At 35.7% G+C, this 20,753-nt stretch overlaps 1 protein-coding gene across 2 annotated transcripts in view; it reads left to right on the forward strand.

Moving 5' to 3' along the window:
- Positions 1-20,753, forward strand: part of LOC113232191 — a 97,448-nt gene that overhangs the window by 33,451 nt on the left and 43,244 nt on the right. Inside the window, exon 1 of one of the 2 annotated variants that reach the window (XM_026466834.1) lies at positions 14,996-15,095. The exons of the other annotated variant lie outside the window; for it this stretch is intronic. Coding sequence (XP_026322619.1) covers positions 15,011-15,095 — 85 coding nt within the window. The 5' untranslated portion in view covers positions 14,996-15,010. Of the gene's footprint in view, positions 1-14,995; positions 15,096-20,753 lie in introns of those variants that run through there. 2 annotated transcript variants of the gene reach the window in all.

The raw sequence follows: 20,753 nt of genomic DNA on the forward strand, positions 1-20,753 counted from the left end.
CATCCAAGTACACAGAAGCTTTATAATAATTTCTTTCTACTCCTGTTCTAATCTGTCAATTATAATTTCATAAACCATATCGTAAAGGCGCCCTTTTTAGTTCTGAATCAAAATTCTAGTCAAATAATCATTTATTCCGTAAATTTTGTGCGCTTGAAAACGTAATTTTTTTAAGATACTTCTCGTTCACTACGCTGATCTCCCTCTGAAGAATGAGCAAGAAACTCTAGGGATTGCTCTTTTCAAATAAACTTAAATGCTATGGAATACACTTTGAATCATAATTGCGTGGAATCAATACTCATGTTCTAACAAATACTCTTAAATTTTGTAATATGACTTTTCCATTACGATGCTTTTAATGTAAATCTTAAACTAAGGAAATGGTAAACTTAATATATGCTCCAGAATCTTACTGTAAAAACGTGTAGAGGTTACCCATAAAAGAGTCGTTTACCTTGGTTAAACGTAATCGTGGTACCATGAGTTTGGACTTAGTTCTAAGGTTAATATTATAGATATCTTCTTTCTTAATGAAATTATGTATATTTTTACGGGCACACAAAATATTTGTGTAAATGTACTATGATGCCACGGTCATGATACCAGTCTCCTTAAGCTTTTCTCTGAAAGAAACCCAAATTAAATTGGCCTAAAATTCTTGCAATAGGGGGAGTAATGACAACAAATTGTTCTACTGTTACTAAAACTTCAGGTAGGTATCTATATACCTACCTGAAGTTTAATCATAATAAAAATAATCATTTTTATATTAGTATGGTGTTGTATTTCTATATAAATTCTGTCTGTTGCGTTTACGTCTAAACTGCTTAACCATTTGTAATGAAATTTGGTATAGAGATAGTTAGAACTTAGAAAAAGGACATAGGCTACTTTGGTTGTAAAAATAGGAGATGAAAGTTTGCAGGGACAACCATTAAAACTATTAATATTAATATGGTACAATAAGTTACTCAGCTAAACGTATTTATTCTACGCAGACCAAGACGTGGGTAGCAATACTAAAAGCAAAATTTAAAGCATGACAATACGTCATTTCTATCGTGACACTAGTGTCGCGTTAGCACGCGTTCTCAATTTGAAATCCAGCCTTCCGATTGGTCGATTCGCCCCTTAACAGTGGGGGGTGAACTCCGCCCCTATTTTTACTACCCCCGACGAGTAGATGATGGACAATTTCAGGTCATACTATTTAAAAGGATATTGAAAAATAATTCACGTAATTATTCTTTAGTCAGTTTTATCGGCGTCGGTGGGTGCATGTGAAGGTCCCGTGTTCGATTCCCGGTTGGAACACGGGACCGAGGGAGAACTTTTCCTAAATTGACTCTCGTCTGAGTGTTCTGGGTAGTGCCGCGGAATTACCATCCCAAATCTTACATTTCTTTTCTTCATATTTTTTACATAGCTCCGCGCTAGGGAAACCCTATATCCCGAGTGTCACGGACACACGTATATACAACCACAAATTACACCCACACACGTGAGAAATAAATATAAGTCATACAATTGTTTACGGGTATCGAACCTGGGACCTCTGCGTGGCAACCCAGCATGAAAACCGGTCGACCTCGGAGGCAGTTAAATTATAATGTGACAATCACACCAATGTCTCAAACCGAGGTATCCTTTTTCCAAGTAATTAAGAATCATAGAGATCGGTTCACATCATCATCACCATATAGCCGGAAGACGTCCACTGCTGAACATAGGCCTCCCCCAAAGATTTCCAGACCAGCCGATCGGACGCGACGCGCATTCGTCAGTTACCCGACGCCCATACCAGGTCATCCAGGTCTAGTAGGGGGCCGTCGCACTGTACGCCTTCTGGTTCGTGGTATTCAATAACGTTTCCGTCCCAACGTCTGTCAGTTCTACGAGCTATGTTCCCTGCCCACTGCCATTTCAACTTGCTCATCCTTCGAGCTATGTCGGTGACTTTCGTTTTCCTACGGATCTCCTCATTTCTGATTCGATCACGTAGAGAAATGCAGAGCATTGCTCGCTCCATGGCTTTTTTTTTTGAGCTTTTTTTGAGCCCCGTAGTAAGTGACCACGCCTCACAGCCGTATGGTCATCGCTGGTTACACGCACTGCTCGAAGATTTTTGCTTTCAAGGGCTGCGGTATTGCTGATCACATATTATGTCCTTATTCCGTCTGTAATAGTAGCGGATTTGTAGTGCAACTGTTGCACCTCATGTGCCGCCGACTGTTCATTGCCGGGCACAGCTTGCTTGCGCAACCATTTCGGTGTCGGCAGAAAATCAGCGCTACAAACTTATATAGTTGACAACATTGTGCTGAGCCTAAGTCTTTTCAGTACATTATTTCTTGTAACTTTCCTTTTCTTGTTACATGTAATGCTATGATGTAATGTGCTGAATAAATGCTTTATCTATCTATCTACATCCACAAAATAAATACAGTCGAATTAATAACTACCTCCTTTTTTGATGTCTGTTAACATACGCGATTTAGATTTTAAAAACTTTCATTTCAAATATTCATTTATCGTTTGCGAATGGTCTTTCATAAAAAAAACTACTTTTATCTGTACATAAGGTGTACCAACGTGGTGTTGCTAAGTAAATATTTGATCAATACGAGAACGTAAAAGTAGGTATGATGACTAAACAAAAACAACCCTGAAAACGTTACATGCTTTGCTACAATTTGTTATGTTTTAGAAGGGTGATTCATGAACGGGTAGATTAATTCTTACAGATTCAAAGGTTAACTGAATAGATTTATTATGCGTAATTTTAATGTAATAAATATTTAAACTGGCTACACAAACATTGAGGTCTGAAGTCAACACTAGAGTCTATTATTTTCAAATTCAAATAATCATAATCACCCACTGCCGGGCACGGATTTCCTGTCAGACTTTATGGTTTAGGCCATAGTCGAGATCGACTGCATGCAATTAAGGCGTGAGGTTGTTATCAACTTTATGCAGTCGTGGTCTCGGCTGCATGAAGTAGATTACGACTTCACGCATTAACAACGCACGCGCAACATACGGTCAATCTGTCGGCAAAAATTGGGGTTTGTAAAAGCTATGGCTCGGTTTTTTTAATGTTACAATTATTAAACCTTCTTTAACAAGTAAGAAATGGAAACAATTCACTTGGTTCATTCATGGGAACGCCATTGTTTTATAATGACAGTGGCACATCGTCCTGGAATATAGATTACTTCTCACGTCGCTGTAGATCTTTCAGTGTTGGAAAAATGTAGGCGACACGTAATTTTAAGACCTTTCTCGTCTCTTCATCATCTTCAGTATAAGCGCAGTTGACACGCATTTACGGCGCGTATATGCACGTCGTCTACGCGTATACAATACGACGTACGTACAGGCTCTTATCACGTCCCGTGGACACGGCTAACTGAGATGTAGGACTGAGCGTTAATTTCCGAAAGCGTTTCAAGAAACACTTTCTTTCAATGTAACGAAAAAGACGCTTTCATGTAGGTCACATATATAACCAGAAATAGAGACGAAATAAGGGCCTGGTAACACATGAGCGATACAGCTCTTATAAATATCAACCCTCGCTTGCACTGAAATATAGACAGCCCAACTACTGACCTGTGTGTACGTCTCTGTATATTCAAAAAAATATTCTGTATTTATTGTAATAAAGATAATATCTCTAACAATGCCGTGCTGTTCTATTCTGTGGTGTGGGAAAAACAACTAAACATCTAGTTACTAGTAAACAAACGGAATCACATTTCATCGGTAATTAAATATTAAATATGTAATTTTGCAATTTTCGTCCGTTATAGCAAGGCTCAAGTTAACTGGTCGATTTGAAGTGAAACAATTGACGACACCCATTGACGACACTCGTCAATTGTTTCGAACTCGGGCTAGCCAATCGGAGCGCAGTTGTCACAGTAATGATATGGTAGAATAGTTTTCAAACAAATTAAATGACATTTCGTCTCTATTTCTGGTTATATACTCGATGAGGTTTCAGAAACGATTACTAAAGAAACGACATTTTAAGAAAACGACGCGGACGCGCAATGCAAGTTATGTATGTACGTAGTTATCTGTCTATGGCTTTACGTTACTGCAAACACATTACGTTACTTGTGTGCGACTGGATAGAAAACAGTTCATTCGTTCGTGATTCGTTCCAATCATGCGTTACAGAATATAAGGCTTTATTGTATTAACTTAGGTTACATTTTATAAAATAAAGTCCCGATAACAGTTTTCAGAAACTGTTTCGCTGCTTCTTTGTAAAATGGATCTTAAGCTAGAAGCAGTCAATTGATATTTCTATGACAAATAAGAGTGCCTACAGTACGCCTGAATATTTCGTCAACCAGTGCTATCTATGCTAGGCCTGCAAAGGTACGAAGATTTTTGCGTTTTTTTCGAAACAATAATAATAATGATAATAACGCACTCACACACGTTCATAGCCACGCACATAAACAACCATAAATTACACCCAAATTCACGAGAGAAATAAATGTAGGCCATACAAGTATTCCTTCCGGCCTGGTAGTCGAATCCGAGACCTGTGCATGGCAGTCCAGTGTGGTAACCGTTCGGCATTTTCTGTTTCTGGGAAGCGTTTCTTTTTAGAAAATAACCGTTTCGTTTCGTTTTTCGATAAAGATGTTAGAACCCATCTCTACGAGATGGTGAAGTCATCAACTAGTTATGTCTTACATTAACACAAACAACCCTATTTTTATAGTACTAAAGTAAAGGTACTCATTTTTAATTCTGAAACAAAATTCTATTGTCTATGGTACTCGCTACGCAATGATTGCATAAAATACTATAATACAAAATATTTAATTTAAACAATTTGAATTTTTATTACATTAAATTTATTAAAGCATATTTCACAATATTAAATTTATTTATATTCGTCCTAAATGAGTCCGTCCAGTAAAGAACAAAGAATGTATAGTAGGTTAAGTTTTTATTCGCCTACCGTTTAGCGGATACGTAGTACCAAATATTGATGTATCAACGATTACCATGGCTACCATCTCGTGGTTGCGTGACGTCGGTATACCTTTCCACCCCCTTTTAAATATTGATTTGATTTGTTATTAATCCGTTTAGTGTCAACCTTTTGGAACTGAAAGCCAAAATATTTTTCGATCAAAGTGCTGTTGAATTCTTCATATTTTTGTTCCGTTCCGCTCAATCAGAAGATCGAATTCTCCTGACAAGGGAAAACAAGAAAATCATCGCATAAGTTATACAATCTGGCTCTTTTTTTACGATGAAATACGGTTCAAGATTCAACTAAAATTCCGTGGCTTTGTTATGTCCATTGTGATCAGTTGATCGAGGACGAGACTCCAAATTCCTGTAACAGTTGAGCCACTCAGAGCTTTGAATCGTAAAGATCTGAGGGGCACTGCCACTGGGGCTGTCATCCTGAGACATAGACCATGGACCAGCACCCTTGACCCTTACCCTTCAAAACCGGAACACAGTAAAGGAGATACTACACGGGCGTTGCGTCGTCGCAAGTCCGTAGTACTGCATTATAAATTCGAACGACATGCCACTCGATGCGTCGAAACAGCGCGGTGCGACGGAACAGCTCGTGTGGCAACTACCTAATGCTGAGTTTACTGTTTGGTGGCAGAAATTGGTAAGATGGCAGTACTTCAATGGACGAGCTCTTTCACATTTAGGTCTATTGCTGCTATTTGTTAGTTCACTGATTCTAACTGCAAAAGTTCAAGGTTCACATTGAGCGCTCGCTGTCACTGTAGTTTTCGCTAGAGCTGGGCGTTTACTGTATTGACCAATCAGAGTCGACCGATCAAGGACTAGCATCTTCGCAACCGCAGGGACATACACAAATTGCTTTACATTTTATTACAGAAAACAGAATACCTAACGAATGTAATGTAATACGTTTATTTGCCAGGATAGCATATTTATACAGATCTTGAGTAAAATTAGGTACATTGTATTCAACCTGCATGCAGATGTGCAAATGTTAATGGTATTTCATATTTGTCTCTACAATTACAAATCAATTTACATTTCGAATTAATATCAAGTGGTATTTGTAACTTCAAAATATTCTTTATTACTTTAAAAACATGTGTCTTGTTCTTAATTAACAAGTTGTGATTTAATTCGATTGGACAAATTATTTTTAAAAATCTTATATATATATTCAAGCAGTTATTCTTATTAAGGAGATTGAGTTGTAAAGAAATTGAAAAGAAATTGTTATTTTCATGTTATATAATCTTTGATATGGTACTATGGTGCCACAGTCATGATGGGACTGGTCTCATTAGAGAGAAAAAAACAATTGACGACACCCGTCAACTGTTTCGAATTCGGGCTGGCCAAACGGAGCGCAGTTGTCACAGTAATAATTTGGCAGAATAATTTTCAAACAAATTAAATTACATTTCGTCTCTATTTCTGGTTATATACACGATGGTTGTGTGCATATGCATCAGCCATGTAAAATGTTTGACAAGTACGTTAGTACATAGATAACGTTGTGTCAGTCAAAGATCCTCATTGGTCGTTCATGTAACGAACGTAGAAGTAGAATGTTTAATGCGCATTGACTTGTAATCGCTTACAACAGTTATAAATACAATGATTTACGATCGGTATATTCTACAAAACAAACAATTGCGGTCTCACGACCCGTAGTAACGCGTATATCCGTTTCAACAAATTACTATTGTAAGTTTTGGTTTGTTATTACGGTGTGAAGCTGATTAAATTAATAATCTATTTAAAATAAGAGTTCTTATGTTGTCCCGATTGTTATGTTTGCACTTCACATGCACCTCTCATGGAAGAATAAGTGGAGTTACGTTAAAAACGTTTATTACTCCATTATATTCAGAATAATATAATTCCTATCCTCTCCAATTCCTGTAACTCTACCGTCTGAATTTGTAAATAGAGTTACAAGAATTAGAGAGGATGTGGGTTATATTTTTCTGTATCTAATGGAGCGATAAACATTTTTGACGTAACTCAACTTACGTCATTCTTCCATGAGGGGTACGTAATGGCTACTTGTATTTGCTATTGGATGTTTGATATACTTGGAAAAATGTTTGACATACAGACAAAAATGTACAGGCCCTGACAAATATGACCGTGAGCCAAATAAGGATTTAAAATAACGAATATGATCATAGTGTGGACGGTTTACTTGCATATTTGCCTATTTGGTTCCTTTGAAGTGAGTCGAGAAACCGACCAGCGCGCGGTAAAGCATGTGTAGTATTTGCTGTATTTGTCGTATAGGCAAACCAGGCGTATACTTTGACACACATGTTGTCTACACACGGTGATTGTTTGCCAAATATATCAAATACGCAAGTACAAATAGTCACTTGCAGTGCCACGACTACAAAATCAAACTAATATTATAAATACGAAAGTAACTCTGACTGTCACGTTTTCACACCTAAACCGCTGAACCAATTTTGATCAATGTTGGTACAGACATGGATGGGACCTATGAAAAGGACATAAACTACTTTTTGTCACACAAATATTCTATCTTAAAGGGGGTGAAATAGAAGATGAAAGTTTGTATGAAGGACACATCCACATCGACGGATCTTGTTCCGTTGCACTGGAGGCGATATTCGAACAAAAGTATTTATAAATTTTTATTGAATTGATATTCAATTATTTTTATGTGAAATTACTCCACTAGTTTGTTATAATTATTAATACAATGATCGAACACTCAGAAAAAATTCGATCCGGCCGGATCGAACCGACGTCTTCTAGCATACCTTGCCAAATGCTACTCCAACTAAGCCACGGAACGAACCAGCGGACCTCACGAATTTTCTGTATTTGTTATCATGTCTTTGTATTTTGTTTTTCAACGACTTTTTAGCGGTAGCGCCATCTATGAGAAATCTATGATATTTCGTCACCCAGTTAAATATCTTTACAGCTACCAGCCCAGGTGAATTTTTCTGAGTGCTCGATCTTTATATTCATAATTATAACAAAAAAAGTGTATTTTTTTTATGATACCAAGTAACCGGACGAACACTTCGTGCTCCTGGTGTTAAGCGACACGCCTGTCCATAGTATTTAAAGTGCCACTCAGAGCTTTAAATACCACCCTGAGACATAAGTTGACAAGTCCCATGTGCCTGTAATTTCACCAACACCTTGCATTACTTTAGCGGTGGAAATAGGCAAGGTGGCAGTACTTTCCTGGACGAACTCTTTCACAGAGCTCTACTGCTAATAAAACATTGTTTATGAGAAATGTATACAAATGTTTATTCACAAAGTACAACCATGAGTTTCTTACTCGTTTTCACTGTGAAATGGGCCTTACGAATGAGCAGTAGAGTTTAATGGACGATTTCAAGTTAGAGTTTAACCACTCAGTCGAGAGGTCATAATTCTTCGCGGGAGGTCAAATCATTAGGGTACCACGGCATTTGAATTTCTGTAAATTAGTTACATTTCGAGTTCTTAGGTTTTCGCGATTGTTACATATAGGAAATGAAACTTTCAAATTTGGTTTTTTTTTTTGAAAAAACAAATATACGCGATTTAAATCCGGAAAAATAGTTTCATTTCCTAACAGTTACATTGCTTTATAATGTCTCAATGGGCTTTGTTTCACGTAGACGCAGTTTAGTTTCAAAATTACATTTCAATCCTCGAAGTATTACGGTAGCGATAACCCGTGTTTAGTAATTAGAGGGTGCCCAAGTTAAATTTGATCGGCACACAAACGTTTAACAGTGTTACACCTGCAGTTTTATAGGGAGACTATGTTACGTCAAACATTGAATGTTTGGACTAATCTACCGCCGATTGCTTTTCATGAGACATTGAAAGTTAATCCAGCGATCAGACAAAGTGCTAATTAAGGTTGTTGATGAAATTACAGGCACATGGGACTTGTCAGCTTATGTCTCAGGGTGCCCCGTTTTTAAAGCTCTGAATGGCACTGCAACTGTTATGGACAGGCGTGTCGCTTACCATCAAGAGCACGACTTGTTCGTCCCGTCACTTGATATTATAAAAAAATAAAACTATAAAATAAGGAAACAGATATTGATGTAACTCCAAAACCATGTTAAATATACTAGATACATAGAGAGATAGAGAAATATACTCGATTCATTCAATATTTTTTTCAGTATGGCGACAGATTTTACGAATTGTTGATTCGAGTGTGAATTGTTAAGTTCAAAGTCTTAACGATTTTTGTATCGTATCGATAGTTTGAGTGCATTCATTAGTTGGAATTTTGTAAATTATTAAGTCTTTATAAAAACTATTAAATAACTGTACAAACAATTTATTTTGTGTGTTATATTGATATATATACATATAAAGCTATGAAAAACAGGTCGAAGGCGTTTTTCATCAAACAATACTCTAGTACTGTTTGATGAAAGAATTAGTTCAAGTACTAACTATAATAAATAAAATAATAAACAATATAATACTGTTGGTTATTGTTGTTAGTATATACAAAAATTAATTAAGGTAATAAAAATTAAAAGTATTATGATTAGTAATAATAGTTACAATTTTCCTTGTTTAACATTATTTCTCTTAATTTAGGTTAGAGTTTATTTTCGTTTATCAAAAATAATTCGCTGTAATGCTGTGCGATGACTGTACCCACCTACGCATAGACCCGTTAAAGGGCTTGCAGTAGGTAGGTTAAACTTAAGAACGATAAATGTATACAATTTTGTGTTGCAAAATAAATGAAAAAAAAAAAGCATTATCGTTTATATTGTATTTTAGAGGCATGTTAAAGGTTATTATACAACTTCTGCGTATTAGGATGATAAAAATTCGTGATTTAAACCCGTTTAGCTCATGCGGGAAGTCTCGATGTAAGATGTTTAAATTAAATATTGTAATGATAAATGTATTCAAATGTATATTTACAAGGAGTTACCCTTAGAGTTTCTAGCTCATTCTTCTCAGGGGAATCTGCCTTACGAATGAACAGCAGAGTTTAATCAATATGACGGTTTCAAGTGTAATTTGCTAACGTATGGAATAAAGATCATTTTACTTTGACTTTGACTTGGTTTAAAATTTCAACGTTAACCCGTCTAATAATAAGTACTTTTTTTGCAGAACACGAGATTTGCCGTCTAAAAGTGTCACTGAGACATTTGCCTTAAACTTTTTTCCTGAAAAGTTATCATTTTGCGGATGTGACCTTATTACACTAAGGGTGCGAAATCATATCACAACATAGTAATTTACTTAAATTAGTTAAATTACACTAAACGGTTGTTTAGCGATCAAAGGTTAGCATCCACCCTATAATAACGGGTCACGCTTCTAAATCGCTAACCGTGGGACAAAAGGGGTTCAGTTTTAACCAATTTGGAAATAAATGCGGCATGTACTCGGTTTACTTTTAAGCATTAACTGTATTTTTTTTTGTAACCTCGCACTATGGAAACCCTGTATCGCGGGTGCTATGGACACACATATAGACAACCACAAATTACAGCCAAACTCACGAGAGAAATAAATGTAGGCCATATAATTATTTATCTCGGCCCGGGAATCGAACCCGGGACCTCTGCGTGGCAGTCCAGTTAACCGTTCGGCCACCGAGATAATTGAATCATCTCAAATGTTTTCGATAGAGTGTCAATGGCAGGATTTTGTGCGTTTTGACAGGACTCCGTCACTGTCTCAAGGATACGCGATAAGTGCCTACCGCTGAGTGTACCGACGTCGACACAAGCGCTCATACAAGTCTTTCATTTATGAGCATTCGGCTCCGCACGACTGCACACGGCGGGCAACCTTATTTTCACCTCTCTGAGCGCGTACTTAGTTCCTTTTTCCTCGTAGTGAGCGCCTGGTGTGATTAGTCAGATTTAGTAGGCTATTATAGCGTAGGTATTTTCGATTTTGTATGAGTGTGATACATCTGTTACGTAGTAACTATTAAGTAATCTGTGGTTTGGTGTTCTGCTAAAAGTTAAGAATAAAGGCTTGTCAGTGGTAAGCCATCGAGCTACTATTCAACTGCCGTTGCATTTTTTGGTATCCTGTTCTTCAATAGCGAGTTTAGTAAGTAGTAGTATTAGTAAGGCAACATCGGTCGTTAGTAATTTCCTGATAGGACCAATTTAAGGGGGGAAAAAAAATTAAACTGGGTCTGGATTTTTTGATGTAACAATTTCAGATTTAGTAAATAATTTTTGAATTTTTTAAATTTGCTAAGTATCACAAAAAAATCTACCAATAATAGCGGAGAAATAATCTTAGGTAAAATATTACAAATTATGGAAGTCATTAGTTCAGAGTATTACATTTGAATCTATTATTATCTTATAATACTAAAGTTATATCATGTCTAAGATGTCAATATTAAATCTTCATTAGGTTTTACTATTATGATTAACATCACAAAATACAGATTAGATGATGATATAATATTTTATGCATTTAGTGGCAATAGTCTAGGTCACTAGGTAGCGTATTAAATTTTTTTATGGCCTTATAGAATGGACTATTTTCAATGCTTGATATTCTGGATAGTGCGGAGTTATTTCGTTGCTCATGTCAACGCATCTCAGTTTCAATGCGCCCATCACCAGGGCAATTGTTTCGAACGCAGACTGAAATGGTGTTGTATGGCATCAATGATGTTGTATGGAATGTTAATGATTGCCTTGTCGAATGAGTTCCTTGCACTCACACAGGTTTCTGATGATTCGTGGACAGTTGTTATAAAGTTAACTTTATATTTTACCTTTTTCTACTTTTAATTTGAACAATACAACATCGTCTTTTTCATTTATCCGCTCTCACTACAAATCAGCATTTTCCAGCTTCTTGCAAAAAAAAGAGACCAGAGACATAAGTCCCACGTGGCTGTAATTTCATCAGCACCCTTGCCCTTCAAAACCGAAAGGAAGTAATGCTTTTTTAAAATACCAAATCACGGGACGAACAAGTCGTGCGCCTCGTGGTAAGCGACAAGCCTATACATAACAGCTGCAGTGCCATTCAGAACTTTAAAGAACCTATGGAACTTACCTGTCACCCAGAAACATATGTTAACAAGTCCCATGTGCCTGTTATTTCATCAGCGCCCTTATCCTTCTAAACCGGAACGCAGTAATGCTCACATTACTGCTTGGCGGTAGAAATAAATAAGGTGGCAGTACATTCCCGGACGAACTCTTTCACAAGGAGCTCTACTGCTTCTAAATTCTGTGGGCAAAGATAATGTCAGTTGTACACCTAATTCCAGACAAGCCATATTGTGGCCACAGGGCAACTTACAATGTATACAATGTTCTAAAAATCTAAACACACTTTTAAAAAGCATTTAAAATGCTGCTACATTGGCCAAGCAAAGACTGGGTATTCCTTTGCATTTATTATTATTTTGGCAAGTAAATTAATTACTAACCTGATCACAAACAATAATCAACTTAAATTTTTGCTTTCTTTTTTGTTATTTTATTATTTGTTTTAAGTTTGTAATTTATTATTTGAATCTTTAATTCTCCGTAAGTACATGCTTTATACACTTCAAACACATATGCCTCGTGTACACAGCACACTAATTTGCACAATCTTTATCTTTTCTCATTTTAATGTTTCGCGTAACCTTTTAGGAGGTAGCTGAAAATCACCGCGTCGTTTTTGCGGCAGCACATATGGTACACTTTTCTATTATGAGTTGATTTGATTTTATGTTTGTTGTTTATATAATCCTGTTTTTGTTCGTTTTAAGTATATACTTCATTGTTTGTTCTGTCTTTGTATTTTATTTAATGTGTGCGCTTTGTTGACATTTAAACTATCTATCTATCTATGTTTAATTCGATAAAAGAAGGATCGAAAACTTTGGAAACAATTCTCAAAACGCTACATTTACTTGTTTGATTTCAAGCATAACGCAAGGTGATCTACTAAAAGCAAATGACGCGTGAAATTTAGAGGGTAGTTTGTAAATTCAAACGATCAAGGTTTTGTGACGTGTGACCATGCACCTGGAACTGTGACGTCAACGAAAAACAACCCTTTGCTTAATAAATAGGAAAAAAAAATGAAGTATCAATTTTCATTATAATTCACTAAGTCTACAACGAAGAAATAACTAAGAAACAAGAATATTGCAGAAATATTTCTTTTATTTATTTATTAAGAACATTCGACATAAAAACACTTACATAATGAAACATTTAACTCAACATTTAAACTAATAATAACCAGTACAACGCTTTTAGGACGCTGTTGCGGCTGCCGAAGTTCTGCAGTGCATCTGCAATGTTTGCGGAACCGCAGACAAGAACCTTTTCTGCCGTAGGTACTACCGAAGAAAATCGCTTCGCTTCTAAACAGACTTCGTAATAGTAGCAACAGCACCCTGAGAATGATTGTCGAGAAAGTGGAACGACCTCACAAGGCACATAATTATAATAATCATAATCGTTTGTTCATAATTTCCATTACATATCAATTTTGTACCTTACATGTCAATGAGAATGTTAACTAAACAAATGTGTCGAATTGACTGATAAACTGATATTAAAGAAGCAAAAATATTTTTCTCAAATTTGAATGGGACGTCTACTGAAGTCCCCCCTTTCAACAAAAAAGGAATAATCGAAATCGGTTCACAAAATAATGTATCATGTCATGTCATCAATAAGTACTCGTGTATCATGCATACAAAAAAAATACAGTTGGATTTAGAACCTCCTCCTTTTTCTGAAGTCTGGGTCATTCGAAATGGATATGGTGATACGAAAAACTTGCGCAGCTCGCAATCTTTGCCTATAAAGTTAAATTTCATTTCTTAAAATCCCAGCATAAGGGTCGTATTCCAGAACTCTACTCAATGCTCAAGTCGACTTGAGTATGATTTAAAGCACTAGAAATCATACTCAATCATAAATATCAAATCAAGTCCTTGCCATTAGGGGTCGTATTTCCAGTGCTAGAAATCATACTCAAGTCCTGACTTGAGCATTGAGTAGGGTTCTGGAATACGGCCCTTAGTATCTTTAAGCCACACTCAAAAGTGGTCTAATTGAAACTGGGAACCATATCCCTATTTCCGCATTGCGCATTAAGCACATTTGTTCAACACGTGCTTCACTTTAAACCTAAAAGAAAGTAGTAAGTATTGATTTTAAATACATATTTTTTTAGTTTATTAACAATAAACTGCGTTTATAATCGATTGGAACGGTAATTAATTTCATTAAAACTGCTGTCGATAATTTCCAATATTCAAATTACGAAACCACCCCAAACGCTTCTTCCCTCCATTTTGTGATTGCAAGTAAAAAGAAAACCATCCCTATTGGTCAACAAATTTTACCGAAACCGCCAATGTTTTTCGTGAAAACCGTGAAAAGTCAAATATAATTGTCCCGTTCGGACTCATTGTTCGTTCCATTGACTACCTCTTTCGCACGCAAGGGGTGAAATGGAAGAATAGCGTGCACTGTCAGTGCCTTCCAAGTTTAAACTATTGACGGACGTTTATTGAACAAATAAAGGTTTTTTTTTTATAAATTGCAGCTATTGTTTGCGGCCAGTGTTTTTAAACAAAAGGTTATTTTTATTGGAACTACTCGGTCAAATAGTAAACTGTTACACGGGTTAATGAACTAATTGTGACTACGTACACATAATTATAATTTTTCAGTGTTGATTATTTACAGTGATTTGTGATTACCATAAAATCTAAACATTACGATTATTAAAACAATTACGTCAACGGTTCGTTGGCCGCGGTAATTTCACTGTGAAATGTGATTAAAAAGTGAAAACAAACTGTAACACAACGATAAAACATCTAATGGACTATTTACGAACGATCTACGCAAAAGAACCTTGGAATTTATTTAAAAACATAACTGTTTTTTTAAAATGTGTCACTTTGGATTCGTTCTGGATGCGACGTAAAAGTGTTTTAATGTAACAATGCGCTCTTTAATCCATTAAAATGGAATACACTTGGCATATGGAGGAGATAGGGAGTCAAGAGTCTAATCCGAGGTCTTCGAATAGGATACAGAACAGAGCGCAAGGTATGTCAACAAAAACCACTTTTCAAACCACATACAACACACTTTCGAACTTAATATAGATAACTGAACCTTCGTACGTTTACGTCGCATTTACAGTGCAGTGTAACCAAAAAGGTCATTTTTGTCGTCGACCCGGTGGGACTTGAACCCATACTCATGCTGCACCGTAGCATTGCTCAACCATCTGAGCCACGGGTCCAGTTACCAAATCGTCGTAATTCCCTATGTGTTTTTGTTATAGATCTTTATGCTTTTGGCATTAGTCGCTAGTGGCTTAGTTTATATTCATTATCATAATAAAACTATAGTTATTTCACAAAAAAATCTCAATAAAACCATCATTATTGTTAAGCGATAACTCTTTTTTTGTGAACCAATTTTGATCATTCTTTTTTTGTTGGAAAGAGGGTACCACAGAAGTGGTATCATTTAAATTTGAAGAAAATATTCCACCTCTAAGGGTGGCAAACTAGGGGATGAATGACTTTTGAGGTCGGTTTTTTAGTACTCTGTACTCAGATTATTTTTATTATTTCAACCTTTAATTTGTTTAGTATCTTTTATTTTCATAGTTTGACACTTTTATAATACTATTTGTTATAGTTTTAAAATAAATGAAGCTGAAGATTTACGCAGCAAAAACGCTATCGGTCAGGAGCTAAATAAATTAACGTCAATAGCAAACAAACGACCTAAAGCCAAAAGACAAACTTTAGAACCGAAACTACCTCTGCCCGAACTAAATTTTTTTCCGCGCTAATACAGTTTATTTTTTTTTTTTTAGGTCGAACGGCAGGGGCCCTGGCTTTATTTCAGAATGTGTTTTATTTTAACAAACGAAATTACAGCAGTTTCAAAAATGTATATCGTATACTGTACGCGTACTATTTCATTCAGTTGATATAAAAATAAATCAGGTATACGAGTATGTACAATATCTATTGAAATACAGCGGTTTTCTTTTAAATTTTCGAGTTCAGTTTGTGTTTTTCTTTCTATAGTGAAAATTTTAGGGATCGTGTTTTCACACCGCATATTAATCATAATCGGTATATATCCTCAATTTTACATATATTTTTTCCAACTACGTAAACTGTCGTATGTCGAAGTTGCCAAGTTTACAGGGGAGCGTTTTAAAGTTCTCAATTCACCGAAATAAGCATAACACGCGACTTTAGTATTTCTCAGCTTTATTAGGCGATGCCCGGTACTCACATAGAGTATTATAAAGTCCTAGATATCGATTAGATGACCACTCTTTCAGTGAATTCGGAACTTTAAAACGCTCACCTGTAAACTTGGCAATCTCGACATACGATACTTTACGTAGGAGGGGTCGAAATATGAATAATAATGTAACAAGTTCCTGACTTCAGCTAACCCACAGTACCCTCAGAGTTGTTTGTGATTTAAAGCCTGGAGTCACACTGCAACTACTATGAACAGGCGTGTCGCTTACCACCAGACGCACGACTGTTCGTCCCGTTACCAAATATCATAAAAAAGTCACAAATAACAACATGTCCCCCTTTACTAGTATAATTCAAGTCCAACTCTTTTCCAATAACATAAGGTCGAAAGTCATGTAATGTCCAGAAGTGGACAATACGTTTGAACGAAAGTAATTCTGTATATTACGCTCTATTTGTTTCTTTACAAGTAGGTGAACGTGTTGTTTAACCACGTTTTGTTTAATTAGGCGTACGATTACTATTCGTCAATGAAACAAACGACTTGCGAATGAAATTCGTTAGTATAACTTTTTTTTATAGGATGTAATACTTGAGACTGCTCAGCGGTCGCTGCTGCTCTAAATAGACCATAGACATTATTATATGCAACTGTATGGTAAGCAGTGAAAACATGAGTTCGTTCCTCTTAGAAGGTCGCAGAGCTCACATTCAAACCGGGAAAGCTGCGAGTATATAACTAGAATGGAGACGAAATAAAGGCCATACATTCAACTCATCAGTGATGCATCACTTATAAATATCAACTCTCATTTGCACAGAAATATAGACAGCGCCAACAACTGACCTGTGTGTACGTTTCCGTATATTCCATAAATATTGTGTATTTATTGTAATAAATATAATATCTCTAACAATGCCGTACTGTTCCATTCGGTGGTGTGGAGAAAATAGCAAAACATCTAATTACAAAACAAACGGAATCAAATGTGATCGGTAATTAAATATTAAATATGCATTTTGCAATTTTCGTCTATTATCGCAAAGCTCAAGTTAACTGGTCGATTTGAAGAGAAACAATTGACGACACCCGTCAATTGTTTCGAATTCGGGCTGGCCAATCGGAGCGCAGTTGTCACAGTAATGATTTGGCAGAATAGTTTTCAAACAAATTAAATGACATTTCGTCTCTATTTCTGGTTATATACTCGATGTGCGTCGTTAAGAAGTTTTTAGCGTTATCTATTCTATTTGATAGAAAATATTAGTTGCTTTCCCCGTTTCAGTCAGGTTTTCGTTCTGGCCGGAGTCTCCGCCGGAATTTGCATACTGTGTTCGTTCTCTATAATATTCTGCACAACCCTACGTCTCCCAGATATCTGAAAGAGCAATTCTGCTTTCGTAGGTCCCAGGAGAAGCCCTGCCGCGCTCACGTTAGATCCCAGTTAACTTTTCCATCATTCCGGTTTTTATTCTCACTGTTCATGCGGTCAGACTTTGGAACACACGTCCCATTACTGTTCATAATAGTAAATCCTTAGCAATTTTCAAAATGAGAGCTAAGGAGCAGTTTTATCGATTGTTCCATCCAGTTTATAAGTATTATAAAATATATAGTCTAATTTTTTTTGCAAAAGAAATTAAAATCCTTGGAAAAATGTATATCGTATAGTATACGTGTTGTAATTAGTTCAGTTGATATTAAAAAAATCATTGGTATACGTAAAGTACGTATTGAATACAGCGGTTCTGTTATAAAATTTCAAAGTCAGTTCGTCAAAACGCAGTCAAATACGACCGCGTCTTGACAAACAACGTCGTGAAAAATTTATAACAGAAAATGTCATCTGATACATTTATCATAGTCATTTTAAAATGTTATTTTTAGATCTATTGACAGCAGCTGTTATCACTTATCCGTGGTGCGTCTACATTAATGCTATATTAGTCAGATCAGAGTACGTTATAAAGTTTATCATGTTTCAGAATAGTATTTCGTTATTTTAACAAATCGGCGTATAGAGTCAAAATAACGGAATAAAGTAGTTTCTTTTTTTTTTTACGAAATTGTAGCGACTTTGTGACGTGTTTTTCTTGTGATGATCGACTCTTGCGCGTGCTATTCCGCTATAGAAGTGGCCTCAGCCTTCAAACGTAAACAAACGTTTAAACAAACTATGATGCGGATATTTTGCAGATTATCCACATGCTGATATTCGCAACAAACCTGGACACATTTGCAAGCGCCTTTTTTTTACAAGCGTACAATTGACTTGACATAGTGGCATTTGGCCTCAATTATCTCAGGCCGTAGATCGAAATGCAAAGTTTGTGTTTCGATTGGAATTCTATTTTTTAACCGACTTCAAAAAAAGGAGGAAGTTCTCAATTCGACTGCATGTTTTTTTTGCATGTATGTTACGCGATAACTCCGGTGTTTGTGAATCGATTTTGATGATTCTTTTTTTATTGGAAAGAGGGTACCTCCATAGTGGTCCCATTCAATTTTGAAGAAAATCATCCACCTCTAAGGGCGGCTGTTCACGCATGAACATTCATTTTTATAAATAGCGCCTAAATTTTATTATAAGGAGCAATTATTTTAATGGTTGATTTTGCTATTCTCCGACTCAAGGCGTTTTTCTCTCTCAATATACTTTGAGTAGTGAGAACCGATTTTTATTATCTCCTGTGTCAAGTTCCGTATAGTGGCGAACTAAGGGATGAATACAAACAAACAATAAGTTCCAATTGTCCCAAAGTTTAATAACATGCCTTTTAAAACTTTTACAACTTTTTGATCAGATTCAAGCTAAACCAATCTATTAGGAGTGTACAAAATACATTCCGCAATTCTGAGAAGCAGCATCTCGATAAAATAACATTCGTTTTCCTCATTTATCAAACCGAATCCAAATACATTTCCTGTACAATTTAATAAAAACAAAACACGCAGTTAAAAAAACAAAATTTACACGTCACTAGACGTGATTAAATGGTAAAATGATACTTTAGACAGATACTAGCGGGTTTTCGTATGAAGGGTGACCATTAATGTTAAGAGTAACGGACAAAGGCCGAGGAACTGCGTAAGGCGAAAGTTAGGTTAGTAAACAGTGTCATAACATGCAGGCAAAGTTGACCATAATGGCACATTACAAATATTTGCAATTTGTAAATTCAATTTCTGGAGCATTTTTAGTATTTTGAAATTATTTCTTTTGATAATACATTATGGTTGCATGCGCTTATACATTTTACAACATTTTAGTTCGAGTTATGTTATCTTTGGAAGAATATCTGGCCATCTGTTTATAAGAAAAAAATAAATAAAAACCTGCATTTTCAGAATCCGTAATTGTGGTGTTTGTACATGGATATCGTTGGTTGTAAGCGATATTTATTTTTCTTGCCTTTGTCCTTGTATTTATTTCCACGCAAATGTGATGAAAAACACTGTGACTCCGAAAGATTTCTAATAGACTCTCTAATAGAGTTTATTTACCGCCATTAATAGAAAATGTACTATTACAGTACTGCCGTTTGAACGGTTGTTTCTGCTGATTATGTATAAATTTTTTGACGGAGTGGCCATTGAACCAACCGTTAATTTTATATATTACATTTTTGACAGTATTATCGTTCATACCATAGTTTTAACTAATGTTTACGAAGGTGGCAACACTGATCCAGAAAGATACAATATCAATGCTAAAACTATCTTTCATCTTACACGATAAACTTGTTGTTTTTTTAACAAATCAGTAAACGAACATTATTGTTCACCAGGTAGTAAATTGCTACTGCGGCTTACTTAATAGACATTTGCGATATTCACAAAAAGAATAAATAATCTTAAGCCATTAAATACACAGAAGATTTTAAGTCTACTGTATCATGCTTTGTTCAACGTTGTCTACCTTGGTGGCCAAACCGGCCACGTGGTCCACACTTTTGGAAATGAACATTTCTAAATTTGTTCTGGTCTGGGTAGTACTCCGGAATAAATTTCGTTATACTCATTGGGGATGGGATTCCCTAGTTTGCATCAATAAGCACGGCTATAGCGACGCTTACATATTTCCAGTATAAATTAACACAAGGTGCTAGCAGCCTAGTAAAACTAGTTTTGAGAAGAGCTATACACGTAGCACTTCACATAAAATGCTTTTGTAAGGCTATGGAACTACATATAAACGGAATACTTATTTATGTTTTAATAAAATTTATTTTATTCGTTTTATGATATAAAATGTATAAAATTTGTTTAAGAAACTCTTATTTAGTACTCTATGAATGTAAAGAACACATGTTGTAGTACTTCTAACCAATAAACATTTGTTATTATTATATATATAAAAATATTTCTTCGCAAGTGAATTTGATCTAGGATAAGTATCTACTTCTAACCGATGCCACGATTTCAAGTGTAAATTCATTACCTACGAAATAAAGATAATTAATAATT

Source organism: Hyposmocoma kahamanoa, unplaced genomic scaffold, assembly GCF_003589595.1.
Source record: "Hyposmocoma kahamanoa isolate Upper Pololo Valley unplaced genomic scaffold, ASM358959v1 67, whole genome shotgun sequence".
Taxonomy (NCBI): Eukaryota; Metazoa; Arthropoda; class Insecta; order Lepidoptera; family Cosmopterigidae; genus Hyposmocoma; species Hyposmocoma kahamanoa.